Below are 14,789 nucleotides of genomic sequence, written 5' to 3' on the forward strand. Positions count from 1 at the left end.
CTGGAACGCGTTCGACGATTGAGTAGAGAAAAGGGCAGCTAGCTTTGTGTCTACTCGTATTTCGGCACAGGCAGGAGAAACTCAAAATGCGTTCAGTGTTGCTTCGCGGGGATTTTGCACATAGGAACTTCGCATGTATGTTATGCCTCGACGGAGCGAACACTGTCATGCGTAGCGTTCGCATAGCACCACTCAATATGATCTGTTTTGAGACTACTTTTGGCACGAAAGTGCGGGAGAGGGGCAGATTTTTCACTTCAAAACACTTGTTTTTCGTTGTTGCTCTTTTTTTGAGGGAGGGGGGGGGGGGCGGCGAACGGAGAGGGGGAATCCAGCAGAGATGTGGAGGCGCGACTGTACCGTGTACCATCATCCCCATTCCGGTATGCCTCGTTCCTGGAGCTACCGCTACGGCACAAATGGCGGCGCTGCAATCGCATCTTGCTCGGCGCTGAAGTACGGCCGGGACAGTCGGGTTGGAGTGGGTTCTCCAAAGCAGGCTCATATGGAAGTTTCTCAACTGAGTTGGCACAGCTCAGTGCCATCACGTGAAATGACTCGTGGGAGTAACCCGGATATACTCGAGTAAGATCGAGGACACAGTCAACGTAGCGTAATCAAACGCTGCTGTGTGAATTTTCTTACGCTCACGTCAGAGTTTGGCTGGGGCTCATTTTTTTATCAGAGAGGACCCGAGTTCCAGACGAATGCTGGCGCAACTTTGCCAACTGCTAAGGGCCAGCCGTATACCACATCCTGTGTTGAAAAAAAAACAAAAAAAAAAAAACTAGCTGTTAAAAAATGCTAGAAGGCACAGAAGCCGGCCGCCACAGTGTGCAAAAACGGTTCGGCGCGTCTAAGCAACAGAGGGTTCGGGGAGCAGCCTCAAGTGCAAATAAAGCTAGCACTTCAGTCAGCAGATGATTGGAACCGAAAAAAAAAAAAGAAAAGAAGTACAGCTCCTGCAATGTTTCTCAAGCTTGATGACAACGGCCGCACCTTTTCCCCTCTGCGTCCAAAGCGGCGGGTCCAGCTGTCCCTTGGGCAGCAGCCCGTTCTCGAGGCAGGACAGGAAGGCGAGCAGGTGGCCGCCCCGAGGGAAGTGGATCGGCGGACGCTGCACCCCGTCCTGGCCGACCAGTACTAGGGTGCCGCCGGTGTCCGAGGCTGCGCAGACGAGGACGCCGCCGACGTCAGCGTTGTGAAACCGTCGTGACGTTTAAGAGAACAAGGCCTCAAGGGCCTTACGTTGAGTTATGTTACAGGAGCTTACGTTTGCTTAGGTTGAGTATCATCGGGACGCCAGTGTTTTGCATGAAGGGTGGCAACTAATTCAAGGAGGAGTACGCGACATACGAGGTGCGGATGTTCCTATGACTCGTAGCCTAACGCAAGAAGGAGTAAGCAAACGCCCATCTGTTAATTAACCTTAACACTTAATCGCGTTTTGTTTTTTACTTTACGTTACGTTGTGAGTCATTGAGACACCTGTGCTTCGTATTTCGCGTCCAAACCTTCTCCTCGAATTGCTTTCCACGCTTCATACAAAGCACCCACGTCTAGGTGACTGGTGGTCGCAACTTGACGTATTCAGACGTAAGCTCCCGTAAACTCCGTAAGCAAACGGTACTGTGTAAACGGGCCTTTAATCCGGAAAGTCCCTATGGCCACGCGCGTAACTCCGAACCTTTTCTTGTTTTATTTCAAATTAAGATTAGCATGGGCATGCAGACGGCGAGTGCAAAAAGGATATTGGGCGTGCGGCATAGCTAAGAAGAAACAGAACGAATCGCGGGGGTGGTCGAAGCTGGCGCCAAGAACTCGAAACCAAAACTTCTCGGAAACCTCACATTGAGTGTAAACGAGAAGAGCCTCTACGGGACCACGAAAAATATATATTGTGGGATGTGGTGACCCTTAAGTTGGGAGTTTCCTTCTGGGACAACACTCGCTTTCCCCTTCGCACGAGCTTCCACGGGAATGGGGTGATCGGGCAAGCGAGTCCCATAGCGGTAAAATATAATTATGACTCGAGTGGAAGGGATCTCACTTACATTGTTGATGACAGTGAAGATAGACGATATCATGCATGTTCACGCTCAGTGCGTAGTCCCAGTAAACGCTGAAAAAGAGACGGCGAACGCGAGAACGTCACAAACCAAGCTGGGAGAGTCATTTTTATAGGCAAGCAACACATCCTACTTTCCCTACTCCCCGATTCTTTCTTGTACAATTTGTCATGATAGTTTCATATATTTACCTCTGAACACACTTCGATAGTCCTAAATGCTCTTTCCTGTTTCCGTAGTCCGGTAGGCACATTTGGCGGTTTCGAGCTCAACAATAACTGAGTTAGACGCGCGCTCGACATGGCTTCAGCGAGAGTCTTTCTTGCCGATTTATCCCGTAAATTTTCCCTACAACAAGGCGAGAGTGGTTTGTGTACGTGGCACTAAAACAACTTTGAGCAATTTAAAACCGACATTAACGAGGTTGCTTACTTGTCTTGTTGTGGTTACAACGTAATCTACATGTTTCGCAAATTATAAAAAAAACTTAGATGTAATCAGACTAGGAATGAAATGCAATCCGAAGAACTAAGAGAAAAAGAAGGGACGTCATAGTTTACATTAATCCTCCCTTCCTTGCACGGTTGATGCACGCTCTCTCGTACTAAAGTCACTAAATCTGGGAAAGTAGCGCCATTGCCTTCCCACCTGCTAGCCGGACACAAACAAATACCAACATACAGACAACAAAACCTCTCAAGATGATTGGCTCATCGCCGTCGGTTGCCATGGTGATCGCCACTTTCGGACCCTTTCAAAGCTTCGGAGCTTCGAAAGGGTCGTCCAAACCAATCGCACCAAGATCGCCATAGAGCATCATCATACTGAACGCGTTTCTCGGCCAATATGAGCGTCTTCCGCACTGTGCATTCAATAAACGTATCACTCATGCTTATTTCCCCAGATCTCTTACATTTATGTTGCTCTTCTTGCGTATTTTAAGGCAGTAAAATTATTTTTCCATGCGTCCAAGCATTGACATTGCGTGTGATGCCGGTACGAAGATGTACGGCATCACACACGGCGTCGGTGCTTGGGGGCTTTGAATTTTTTTTTTTTTTTACTGTCTTGAAACTTGCAAAAAGAGCAACGTAATTGGGGGTAAGAGATCTGGGGATATAAGCATGAGTGATACGTTTATTGCACGCACACTGCTAAAGACGCTCCGAGGAACGCGTTCAGTACGATGATACTCCATAGCGATCTTGGTGCGACCGGTTTTGACGACCCTTTCGAAGCTCCGAAACTTTGAAAGGGTTCAACGTGGCGATCAACATGGCAACCGACAGCAATGAGCCAATCATTTCGAGAGGTACTGTTGTCTGTATGTTGGTATTTGTTTGTGTCCCAGCAGCAGGTGGGAAGGCAATGACGCTACTTTCCCAGTTCCAGTGACTCTACAACAGCGAAATCCAATCTTTCAATTCAATTTCTAAAAGAAGAAGCGAGCGAAGCGCAGATTCGCATACAAGATCGAAGGACGATAACGTGGATGAACGAAGCAAACGTCTGTGTTGTCTATTTCGTGCGTTTGATTCGTGCATGTAATCTTTCGGATCTAAAACGGAAGCATGATTCAGACAGTCGCCTCCGTTCCGTTCACCGTTCAGAGCGACCAAAACGAGAGCAGCGACAAAGTAAACGGGACAAGCGTTCGCTGTACAAAAGGTGCCCAACCATCCCAGCAGCTTAGTGAAGCATTCGTGAGTCCCAGTTGTTCCGGTGTCTTGGTGGTTGCTGTCGTTTTGGTTGCTGTGGACGCAACCGACGCAAATGCACAAAAAAAAAATTTTTTTTTTTCAGCTGGCTCGGAAAGAATCGAATAGGATCTTACGATTCGTGGACTTGTTCCGGAAATATGAAACTCGAGTAAAAGTCCCAAAGCGACGAATTAAAAGCAAGGGCCCCCCTTTCCGCGATCCCCATTGCGCAGTACGAGCTTCTTTCGGGGCGCTGCCGCTGCGCTCACCTCTTGTCCTGGCTGCTGCCCATAGAGTCGCCCGAGGAGCTGGTTTCGCTGCAGCAGCCGTTCATCAGCTGGTTGGGCGTCCACTTGAGCGCCAGCCCCTCGGAGCGCTGGTGCAGCGACAGGTAGCCCCGCATCGGCTCCAGGTGCTCGCGCTGCGACACGCAGCAGGGGTTGGCGCTCGCAGTCACGTCCCAATAAAGCCCCTCTAGGGGCTTGTTATGTACCAGGGGGCACGGCCCGCTTCGAACGTATACGCGCGCTTTTCCAGTTTGAAATGTACAGCATGCATAAAGCTAACCCCAGGAATTTCGTGTCCGTGCCATGTCGATGACGTCACTGTGCCACGTACGTAACGCTTTGACGTCATCCCGAGTTTTAGACCCGGAGGCCAACCTCTTCAATACGAGCATACCCGGGCGTTTCGGGGAAGAGGACGACGGACGAACAGGCGGTGGTTCCTTCTCTCGCGAGACATCTTCGATCCCATCCGTCCGCACTTTTTTGAGCTGAGTAATTAATTTTCGTTCTGCATGCGGCCACTGAAAATACGAGAACCCCAAAGAGGTCTTTCCGCTGTCCTGCTCCCAACGCGAAATTCCTTTCTTCGATGACGATTCGGCGTCTCGTGAGCATCGAGCTTTCACGCATAGGCAAAGCACGGCGGAAGGCAACGAGCGCGTGCTGGACGCCGATCATTCAAAAGAGACGCCCTGACGTTCTAATCCCTTCTAATCCTTTCCAATCCCTTGTAATCCATTCTGCATGTGAGATCATACGGGTTCTCAGACATGCTAACAGTGATTGAGTTCGGAATGTTTACGCTTTGAAATCATGGTGCATATTACATTTGTAAAACCAAATTGTCAATGTCCAAATGCGAACATCTGTCCTTTTTTTTCTTCTCCTCCTTTTTATTCCCACATTACACCCAGGGATAGATTAGATAAAAGGTTTCGTCGACGCCTGGCCCACTTGGAAAGAAGCGTGCGGTGGGCGGCAGCACTCACGGGCTGGACGAGGACGTTGTTCTTGCCGTAGAGCAGTGTGCAGCGCGAATTCTGGTGCAGCGACTCGACGTAGTCTCGGGCCACCAGCGGCACCACCCGGTGGCCCTCCTCCGAGGAACTGCCCGAGGCCTTCAGGTCCCGCCGGTACTGCGGGGCACCGAGCACGCGAAGGTTTTTTTTACGCGGTCGCGGCTCACACCTGACACAGAGTCGCAACGAACCGAATGTAGGACGGAAAGAGTACGTATGCTTATTTGCGATTTTCGTACGATCAATGCCACTGTGCGAATGTGTATTATTGTGTCTGTGCGTGTGTGCACGCGCCCGAGCGCGTACAGGTCCATGCGCGCGTGTGAGTGTATATGTGTGCGTGCGTGTGTGTGTGTACTGTGTGTGCGCGCGCGCGTGTGTGCGTGCAGGGTGTTCTAAAAAAATGACAGGTTTTTTTTTTTTAATGCAAAAACAAACTATGCATAGCCGAACGCTCAATCTCCACCCAAATGTAGTACTAGCGGTCCGATTCAGAGGCCAAGGCTTCAGCGCTAACCGTTTTATTACAAAATAAAAAAAAAAAAGTTACATGATTTTTTTTAATTTTGAATGGGCAAATAGCGGCCGACTGAGCTCTCGTATACATGGGGCTCTGTGCCGCCAGTTACTGAAACCCCATTTTCCCCCATTCAAATGTTCAGAAAATCGCGTATCACTTTTGAATAAGGTAACGATTAGTGCTGAAACTTTTCCATCTTGTTTGGTAAGAGCGTTCAGTACCGCATCGTTTATTTTTGCAATAAAAAAAGGCAGATTTGTTTTATTAAATTTGTCTTTGGGGGGAGGGGGAGAAAACGGTGTATATGTGTGTTAATACTACTGATCGATTTCCGCCCGCCGAGCTCGTTTTCCGGATGTGTGTTCCAGCTTTTCAGACCGTACGCTACACGGCGTCAAAAGCAATAAAAGCAATAAATGTGCACCCGACACATTGTTTTAAACATTAGCACGCACGAAAGCTTTACATCGAAAGCATGAACATAATTATCACCCTATTTCCCTGGAACGTTATTCCAGACACCGGTCCTGAATAAAACCTTTCGATGCATATGTACCGAAGGTCTTTCAGAGTTAGTTACTAAAACAACCCAAAGACGCGCCAAATAATAATTAAAAAAAAAGAGGGACAGAACAACTTTTTCAAATATGTACCTCGTTTTTTTTTTTTTTTTTTTTTTTTTTTTTTTTTTTTTTTTTTGTTTTGGCTTGTTCTTTTTTTGCTTCGAGGTTTCTAAGTGATTATATACTACCAGCTCGCCTACGCGTTAACACCTATTTCTTTACAAGTAGCGACAACCAACATGCCAAACAGAACACTTTTTTTTTTTTTTGGGGGGGGGGGGGGAGGGGGAGGAACACGAACAGTAGGCGCGCCGTAAAGGCCGTCTCCACTGGTGAAGTGCGAGGTGCGCCTTACATCTTGGTTACGAGCGTCTAATGCCACTCAAACTGAGCTACGCATAAGAGTAACGACATTTTGACCATCTTGATGCGGAAAATCATTGTTGCCAGTTATCTTAAGTTTTATCTGAAACCGCAGGAAACGGGTCTCCGTCCTCCAGAAATGTCATAAACAATTCGCGACAGAGCAGAACGCTATGGACTGAGCTTCCCGATACCACATTCAAATGTAGGGAAGTCGCATTTGCGAACAGAAATAATAATCGTCGATTGCGACCGATCTGGCTCCAAAATGACGGCACCCGCATGATAACCGGGGAGAGGCGTATCGAAGCTTATTCAGCGACTCTAGCGGTACCTGCAGTCCCAGCGGCCTCCTAGACGACGGCGGCGTGGAAGGTCCGTTTCCGGGAGGCGCGAGTCCGCTGGACAGTCGGTGCCGCTGCACCAGCTCGTCGGCCGGAGGGTCCGTCCAGAAGTGGTCCTGTGTCTTCATCTTGGAGTAGTCCAGCGCGCAGGGACCCACTGCCAACGACACGCGCACGCCCCGCCACTTCAGTTGTCGGACCCGACCGTGGTAGACTCGGCGGCAAAGCCGAGATCCCGGAACTCGGTTTTGCAACGAAGCGACCGAGCAAGAGCAACTTCAGGTTCGCGTCTTCGAAGCTGTGGTTTGCTTCACTTAACACGCGAGCGAAGTCGAAGCTACAAGCTCAGACAGGTTATCCTGAACGACGCTCGCACTACGCAAGAAGCTTGGCAGGGACGATGAAAGAATGGGAGCTCGTTATTGTAGCTCTCATGCGGTGCAACCTACAGTCGGTGCCCGTGAGATAAGCGAGACCTCTAGCAGATCGTACGCTATAGAGTTTTGCGCTGCTAGCGGGAGCTCGTGCCCTCACTCTGAGCCATCGACTGAGCACGCGCCCGCTAAGCGCGCAATCCGCAGGGTACGGTCTACTGAAACCCTCTGGAGAGAAACGGCACTGCTCGGGCGTTGCTCTTTTAACGCGCCTAATGAATCACTTCCGAATCACTTCCGCGGTCGAAGCGGCAAGATAGCTTTCGCGTTAACGGTTGCCCCGCATCTTATCTCCTGTTGCCACGACCAACTCGAATCTGGTGAGCGTAAGTGTGTTGACTTCCAGCCGCGTCGATAGCACAGCGCGCAGTAGAACATTTTGAGGCAACCCGAAAAAGACCCCAAAAGAAGGGAAAGAGAACGCTTCAATATGTTCAGCACACCAGTTCACTCGCGCCCTTACGTCCTCCAGTACAAGCCGCAGTCGCGTGGTTTAAACTGCAGTGTCAGTGTCCGATAGCAGCGGATCGAGAGCTGTTTGTCACTAGTGGTCCACCATAAAGTAGCGGGGCTCGCATCATGTATACAGTCACAGTGATATCTGCGACACGTCACGGCAAAGTCATTGGGCATTGGCGTCACGTTCATGCACCGTGGTGTGCGTGAACAAAAGAGTTCGGCACAAAATAGACATCTGACCATTTTGTTCTGAACCATTTCGAAACTTTTGTTTCTTTTTTTTTTTTTTTTTTTCTGGAACGTGTGAACACGCGTCTCCCGGCACGAGCTCTTGAAATTGGCAGTGCTACAACAGCATTTTGTTATCGGCCATTTTTGTTTTGTTTCACCAGAGGGCGCGTACAGTGGGCATCGGGTTCTAAAAAAGCCCCAAAGTATAGAGCTCGTGATTAACGTTGCGCCGTAACTCAAATCACAGCCTCCTATATACTGAAAAAGCCTGGCACATCGCCACGAGAAGCGGCCGCCTAAATGGACAAGGGGGAGTGGCAGAAAACAGATGAGAGGAGAGCCACGTGACTGGCGCCCCGCTGCGGCGAGATGCCGAAACACACTTCTTCCAAGCGAACAAGTGCGTTTCGGGCCCTCGCCGCTGCAAAAGCTGTGCGCTGGCTTTCAGGTTCCCCGAGAAATGGCTCTCTGGTGCTCTGTGCTACCAGGTCCTCGCGCTCCAAATCTGCGACAGGGCACTTTACGGCTCCGTCGTCGAACTGCCAGGCTTTGTGAGTATAGAGGAGGTTATGTTCAAATCCGTGCAAGCAAAAAAAAAAAAAAAAAAAATACCGTGGCGTAGTTTAGTGGTAACGCTTCCGGTTACATCAGGTACTTCGTTCTTCACTCTGTCCTTGTTTTTTTGGCGCTTAAATTGTACGTAATGAACCAACTATCCTAACTCACCGTTTTGTAATTTCGGGTAACTTGGTCAATGTGCTTATTCGGAGACGACTGTGTCGTTTCTCGTAAAAAATAACATCCTGCTACGATTCCATGGCGCTACAAAATGATCTTGACTCCATTATTAGCTGGTTTAATATTTGGCAAATGTCCCTCAGTGTTAAAAAAAGTAAATGATTGCGCTTCTCTCGTTTCTCCTTTCAAGTCTCCTCTCCTCGTATAGTGTTCCTCTAGAACAAAGTGACATATTTAAATAGCTCGGTGTTCTCCTACTTACTAACCTCTCTTGGGGTAATCATGTTCCTTCAGTAGAGTGTTCTGCCAATCGAAGCTCGTGTTACCTCCGTCGTAACTTCAGATCCACCCCTTCTAACTTAAAACGGCTGCTTTACATTTCTTTGGTCCGATATAAATTACGATACGCATCTTCAATCTGGCACCCTCACTTTTCTACATTAACGGACACTATTAAGCCAGCTCAAAGTTGTGCTGCCCGATTCATTCAGCCTGATTATCAACGTTTTGCCAGTGTTTCCCTAAGGAAGTCAAACCTTTCTCTTCCACTACTTTCAACCCGGCGAAAAAAAAAAACTTCTGCGCCTGCCCTCTGCACAAAGTTTTTTTCTTTTTTTTTTTCGCCAGTGCTAAATCAGCGTTTTCTCTCTCCACCAAACTAATCTTCGGCAAGACTAGATCATTGTAACAAAAAGCCCAGCCGCGATGTCTTTCCACAACACATCAAAATGCTCTTGTCCCCGGCCGAATTGTGGACTCGAACGACCTTGCCGAAAACATCGCTTCCATCGAGTACGGCATCAGATTTCGTGAAGCTATTTCCAACACTGTGGTTCAACACCCACTCCCCTCTCTAACGCCGCATGGCTGAGGGTAATGTAAATAAATAAATAAAACGTATCCGCTTCGTACTCAGCGGACCCAGGTTCGATTTCGATGAGCGGCGGGGCGATTTTTTTCCATGATTTTGCAACATCGGCGACGGACGCCCTACATCGCCAGCCACAACATCAACAACTACAACGGACGTCACTTCCAGGGGTGGGAAGAGCCCATAACAGCTATCGCTGTAAAACGTAAGTATTTATGTGAGGATATTAGGAAGCGAAAGAAGCGCTAGATTCTATAAGTCGTGACGTCGCTTCAACGAGCGTCGGTACAATGTGAAATCTAACTTTGGGACCTGCCATCCCTAGAATCTGGCCGTAAAACCTCTAATCTTTGCTTCTTTCGCAAGTAGCTTCACCACCCTTCCCTGCGCCCCCGCCGCCGCCCCCAGTATGGTTCATCTCGATTATATCATGTTCACAAGGAATCGAGATTCCATCGTGTTGTACTAATGGTTTTTTTTTTTATTTTTATTTTATTCATTTTATCCTCGAACATTAAAAGAGTGTAATCGCTTGCCCGCTCCAGCAGCAACACTTGAATATCACCAACATTTCAAGAATGCCATAGCTACTTAGTAATATATAATGTAAATAGAGGTCACTTTACAGTATTAAAGGAGCGATGCAACAATTTTTGTACTTTGCGCAAATACCGCTTAAAACGGATCCCTAACGTTAATGACCTATGAAACACGCGTTCGTTTTTCACCCCACGCAATAGAAGTCCCAGAAAAATAAATAAAGAAAAACGAGCAGCGTTCACCCCCTCAACTCGCAGCCAGAACAAGCGGCCACGTGATCCGGAGCCGATTATATGCCGTCAGTGTTGATCATAGCCACGCGCTCAAGTTGGCAAAGCGCAGGACACACGCTGAGTTCCAGACATTGTTATGGCTCGGCTGTTGTCGTCGTTGCAGCGATTGGACACGGGTCACTACCCGAATGCTTCTCGAGCTAGCAATTATCACGAGCCCAAGTCGAGTGCCCACGCAATGCTCGGGTCCAATCTATGAACCGCATTCAAATATCGTCACTTGGGTGTACTGCGATCTCCACGTTACGTCATCAAATTTTGCAAAGGAGAGATTGGATGAAAATGATGGCTTTTGTTCTTGAAATTACACCGCAACAAAGGAGTTTCTTGGCCAGTGGCGTTGCGTGTGAGTATCCTTGAGTCCCAGGTGTGCCAGTAAGCTCGTGTCAAGTGAAAAACATTCCAATTGAATATCGTTGCCAAGGTCCTTTAATGACAACTGAGCTTTGTTACTTTATCAAAAATAGGTTGTCCTCACTCCTTTCTTTAATGCCTTAGGCCCCGAGAGTAAATTAAATAAATAAATAAATAAATAAATAAATACACCAGACAACGCTTGTCTGGTATATTTGTCGGGAGATGGCATACATGTATGGCCATCTCCTGACGAAGCCGAGCCTCTCGGCGAAACTGTCGTAATACATAGAATAAACTCCTAGCATAGCAACTCCGCAAGTACGGATCTCTGAGTTTATATATATATATATATATATATATATATATATATATATATATATATATATATATATATATATATATATAGAGAGAGAGAGAGAGAGAGAGAGAGAGAGAGAGAGAAAGATAGCGTGACTGGAAGGCTACAGAGGAATTTTTAAAGCTATAAAAAAAAAGTATTTCGGGGGAAAAAAGCGCGGATCGCAGCTCATTCACCGTGCGTGATTGGTTTAGTCGGTGATAGGCGAACGCACCAAGGCGACGAGTGCCATGGCGATGCACTTTTGCCACTACAGTGCAATCCATTTATAACGCTAATGAAAAGACCCGATAATGCAAGTGCTCTTACCGGTCATCGTTGTATCGTCGAACCAGATACCCCACGCGAAAAAAAAAAACAAAAAAACGCACGGTCTTCTGGCAACGGGTTGTTAGAACCGGTACACCGTTATATGTGGTATCGTTATAAGAAAAACTGCCTCGCAAAATTGATTGGCTTCGTCGGATCGTAGCGTATAGGATGCGATGGGGCTTAAAGTGAAACGGATTATAGTATCACTCGTCACAAACAGTTAAGCAGGAAGAGAAAGAGAGGGCAAGGTTGAATGCGCCACTCCAGATGCGGCCGAGGCAGGCCGCCCTGTCGGATGCTATCCGACTGGGCGCGTTCTCACCGAGTAGAGAGGCCAGGATCTGACCGGAGACCGGGTCTGCGACCAGGGCGTCCTTGTCGTAGTACTTGCTGCGCGAAGAGAGGAAAAAAAAATCCCGATTTAAAACGTCGCACGGTTGCAAACCTACGCCACGCGGACGATTTAAAAGCCAAGTAAAACCGGGCTTCCACCATCGATACATTGTAATCCTGGGGGGTGGGGGGACAGAACGGACGAGACAACGCAAATCTCCAAAATGAGGCAAAAAAAAGGTGTACTCTAAAAGCAGGTTGACCGCGTCCTTGTTTTAGTGCAAATATTTTATGGAACTAGAGTGTTGTTCCTGCTACTATTAGCGGTTTCTTCGGCAAACAGGAAAAAATCAACGCACCTCGGCGATTTTATTTCTTTTTTTTTCCCTTCTATTTGCAATTGGTGTTTCTCTACCCTCGGTGCAGTCCACAGAACGGATCGAAGGGTTGTTTGCGGACATAGTTGGATAAATTACTTTGAAAATGTAATTTATTTAAATTACAAATGATTGCCGTTTTTTTTTTTTTTTTTTTCATTTTCTTAGAACTGAAAGGTTCAAACTAAAACCACTAGTGTGGTGTAAAACGATTGTTCAGAGTACTTCCCTAGAGGTAAAATTTAGTACCCGTCAGTACCCATTCGAAGTAAATTTCAAGAAGTCGCCGAGATCGTTATCGCTAACAGTGATCGCGCGTTGCTTTCCTCCGCGTAGATCCTTTTCAAAACACCGTCATGCAACATTGGGGGTCGCCATTGCTTACGCTAGGTGACCCAGGATGGATGGATGGTGACCATCCATCCATCCATTCTGGGAACGAGGCGTGTGATTCGACCCGAGTCCTCACCGAAGTCTGACGCAGCGTTTGGTTTCTGATACGAGCTTATCCGAGTTCGCGCCGAAGGCAGACTAAGTCCACGTGTCCAATGCTTGTTACAATTAATTTGTTACAGCGAAGTGTGCTTTGTCATTTGTATTGGTTATCGTTACCTGTAAAACAAATATCAAGGGACTTTAGTTGCCACTGCTGTCGAAACCACGGGCGGGAGAGAGAGCAAAGCCGCTTTTTTACTAATTTTGAGTATCGGTCTAATCTTGTTCGTAACAAGGGGTGTTGGTGTATAGATGACGCACACTTTCGCAAAAGAGTTAATTATTCACCTGCTCTGGTGCACCAGGTGGTCGACGATGGTGGCCAGCAGCTTCTCGAAGAGCGCCAGCCGGATCCACAGGTAGCGCCCGCTTGCGGACCACGCCGCCGCCGACGGCTGCTTCCGGGTCTGGCTGCGCAGACGGCTGCCACCGCTCTCCCTGCAGCGCGACGAAATATGCTTACAAGAAGCACCACTGCGCACGTTGCATACTTCATGCACGACGTTATAAAGGCCACTGATGTTAAAACTACTTTAAAAAATTACAGAAAAATTCATTCGTGGATTCTTCGGGAATGCGCTAGCATGACCCTTGGAAACGCCACACACCTTTGGGAAAAGCTAATGCTGACCCCTTCACTTTTTTTTTTTTTTGGGGGGGGGGGGTTTCTCTTTTGTTTTCTTTATTTATTGTTGCCTCTTTTTGGCCTCGCTACGGGTCGGTGTTAGCGTTTCCCAAAGGGGGATGTGTGTAGCATTTACCAAGGGCCATGCTAACGGATTCCCCAAGAATCCACCAATAATTCTTTTCCTAATTTTTTTCACCTCTTTTTTGTACTCTGCCTGTCAGAGAACGTCGACGCCCTTGGATACGGTCCTCCATATCACTCGTGAAAAGAACCACATCCATACCACTCGTGGACGGAACCGCATCCATAAAACTCGCGGAGTGAACCACATCCATTGTTTTAACTACGCACACACATTACAGACATTACAGCCCACGCATCGCTACTACGCAAACCCAAAGCGAAGAACAACCGGCGACGGCAGAGCGGCAACTGAGCACGCCCGCATTCCATCACGCCGCAACGCCTCCTAGGTAACAAAGTCGTAGTGCTGAATGGGATGGCGTCATTTTAGAAGGGCAACTCTGGGCACAGGATGGACACGACGATTGCGTCAACGTTCGGCTGAAACTTTACTCGAAGCCGAATGCTGACGCATCACTCGTTTCCAATCTTTGTCCAGCGTTGGCTTTCTCTGATGAACAAAGCACTACGGCTTTGTTATCTAGGAGGTGTTGTGCTGCGCCTTCTCTTCTCTGGCTTCGTGTAGGCTATGCGCGTGACCTTGCCGAAAACGAAAGGACTCGTTTTAACGAAAACCCGGCGGTGTCTGTCAGTTTGTCAGCACCGGGAAGACAGGGAGAGGTTGACGTGTGCTCAAGTCAGCGCTTCGGACTAATGGGAGCGACCCAGACGACAAGTGACAAACAAAACACACCGCTGGGTTTTCATCAAAACGAGCGTTCTCATAATAACGCATAAAAAAAAAAAAAGAATCACGATGCACGTTTTTTTGCTCGAATCCCACTGGAGTGTCAAACAGAATACAACCAACATCGACAAGCCTCGTGCAGGTGCGGTACCAAAGAGGTAGAAGGGCCTAGAGCGATAAACTGGTATACCGTTCACCAGGCAAAAATGATCATCACTTGGCTGCCGCCATGTTGTACAATTTTGACTACTAGACACATGACCGTACCAAATACTGAGGCTTTTGCGCAAAACTGAGCCGAGATTTGTATCGCGATCATGTAAAAGACATGATAAACTATTTTTTTTTCAATACTGTTAGCCCCAGAGATCAGTGTCTAGCTCCAATAAAAAAAAAAAAAAAAAAAAGAAAAATACAGCACCGCGACTGACGGCATCTAGCGGAGGCATTGCGAAGCTGTCCGAGTTTTTGTTGTAAAAGCACATTTTTGGACTTCAAACAAACGAAACGTAACTTATTTTGCAAGAACTTTTAATAAAGATCAAGAAGCAATTATTTGTGCGCGGTACTTCGTTAAAATCTAGATGTAAAACTATAAGGCCACATGTCTAGTGGTCAAAAATGTGC

General features: G+C 47.7%; 1 protein-coding gene across 1 annotated transcript in view; it reads right to left on the minus strand.

Annotated features, from left to right (window-relative positions):
- LOC8026857 (small G protein signaling modulator 2) overlaps positions 1-14,789 on the minus strand; it is a 73,500-nt gene that overhangs the window by 16,231 nt on the left and 42,480 nt on the right. Inside the window, exons 4-11 of the mRNA XM_042290823.1 lie at positions 13,886-13,903; positions 12,952-13,101; positions 11,781-11,848; positions 6,856-7,022; positions 5,046-5,192; positions 4,039-4,190; positions 2,055-2,122; positions 1,000-1,167 (exon numbers count right to left, since the gene is read on the minus strand). Of these exons, the coding sequence (XP_042146757.1) occupies positions 1,000-1,167; positions 2,055-2,122; positions 4,039-4,190; positions 5,046-5,192; positions 6,856-7,022; positions 11,781-11,848; positions 12,952-13,101; positions 13,886-13,903 (938 nt within the window). The remainder of the gene's footprint in view (positions 1-999; positions 1,168-2,054; positions 2,123-4,038; positions 4,191-5,045; positions 5,193-6,855; positions 7,023-11,780; positions 11,849-12,951; positions 13,102-13,885; positions 13,904-14,789) is intronic.

Source organism: Ixodes scapularis, unplaced genomic scaffold (assembly GCF_016920785.2).
Source record: "Ixodes scapularis isolate PalLabHiFi unplaced genomic scaffold, ASM1692078v2 PGA_scaffold1__304_contigs__length_218370807, whole genome shotgun sequence".
Classification (NCBI taxonomy): domain Eukaryota; kingdom Metazoa; phylum Arthropoda; class Arachnida; order Ixodida; family Ixodidae; genus Ixodes; species Ixodes scapularis.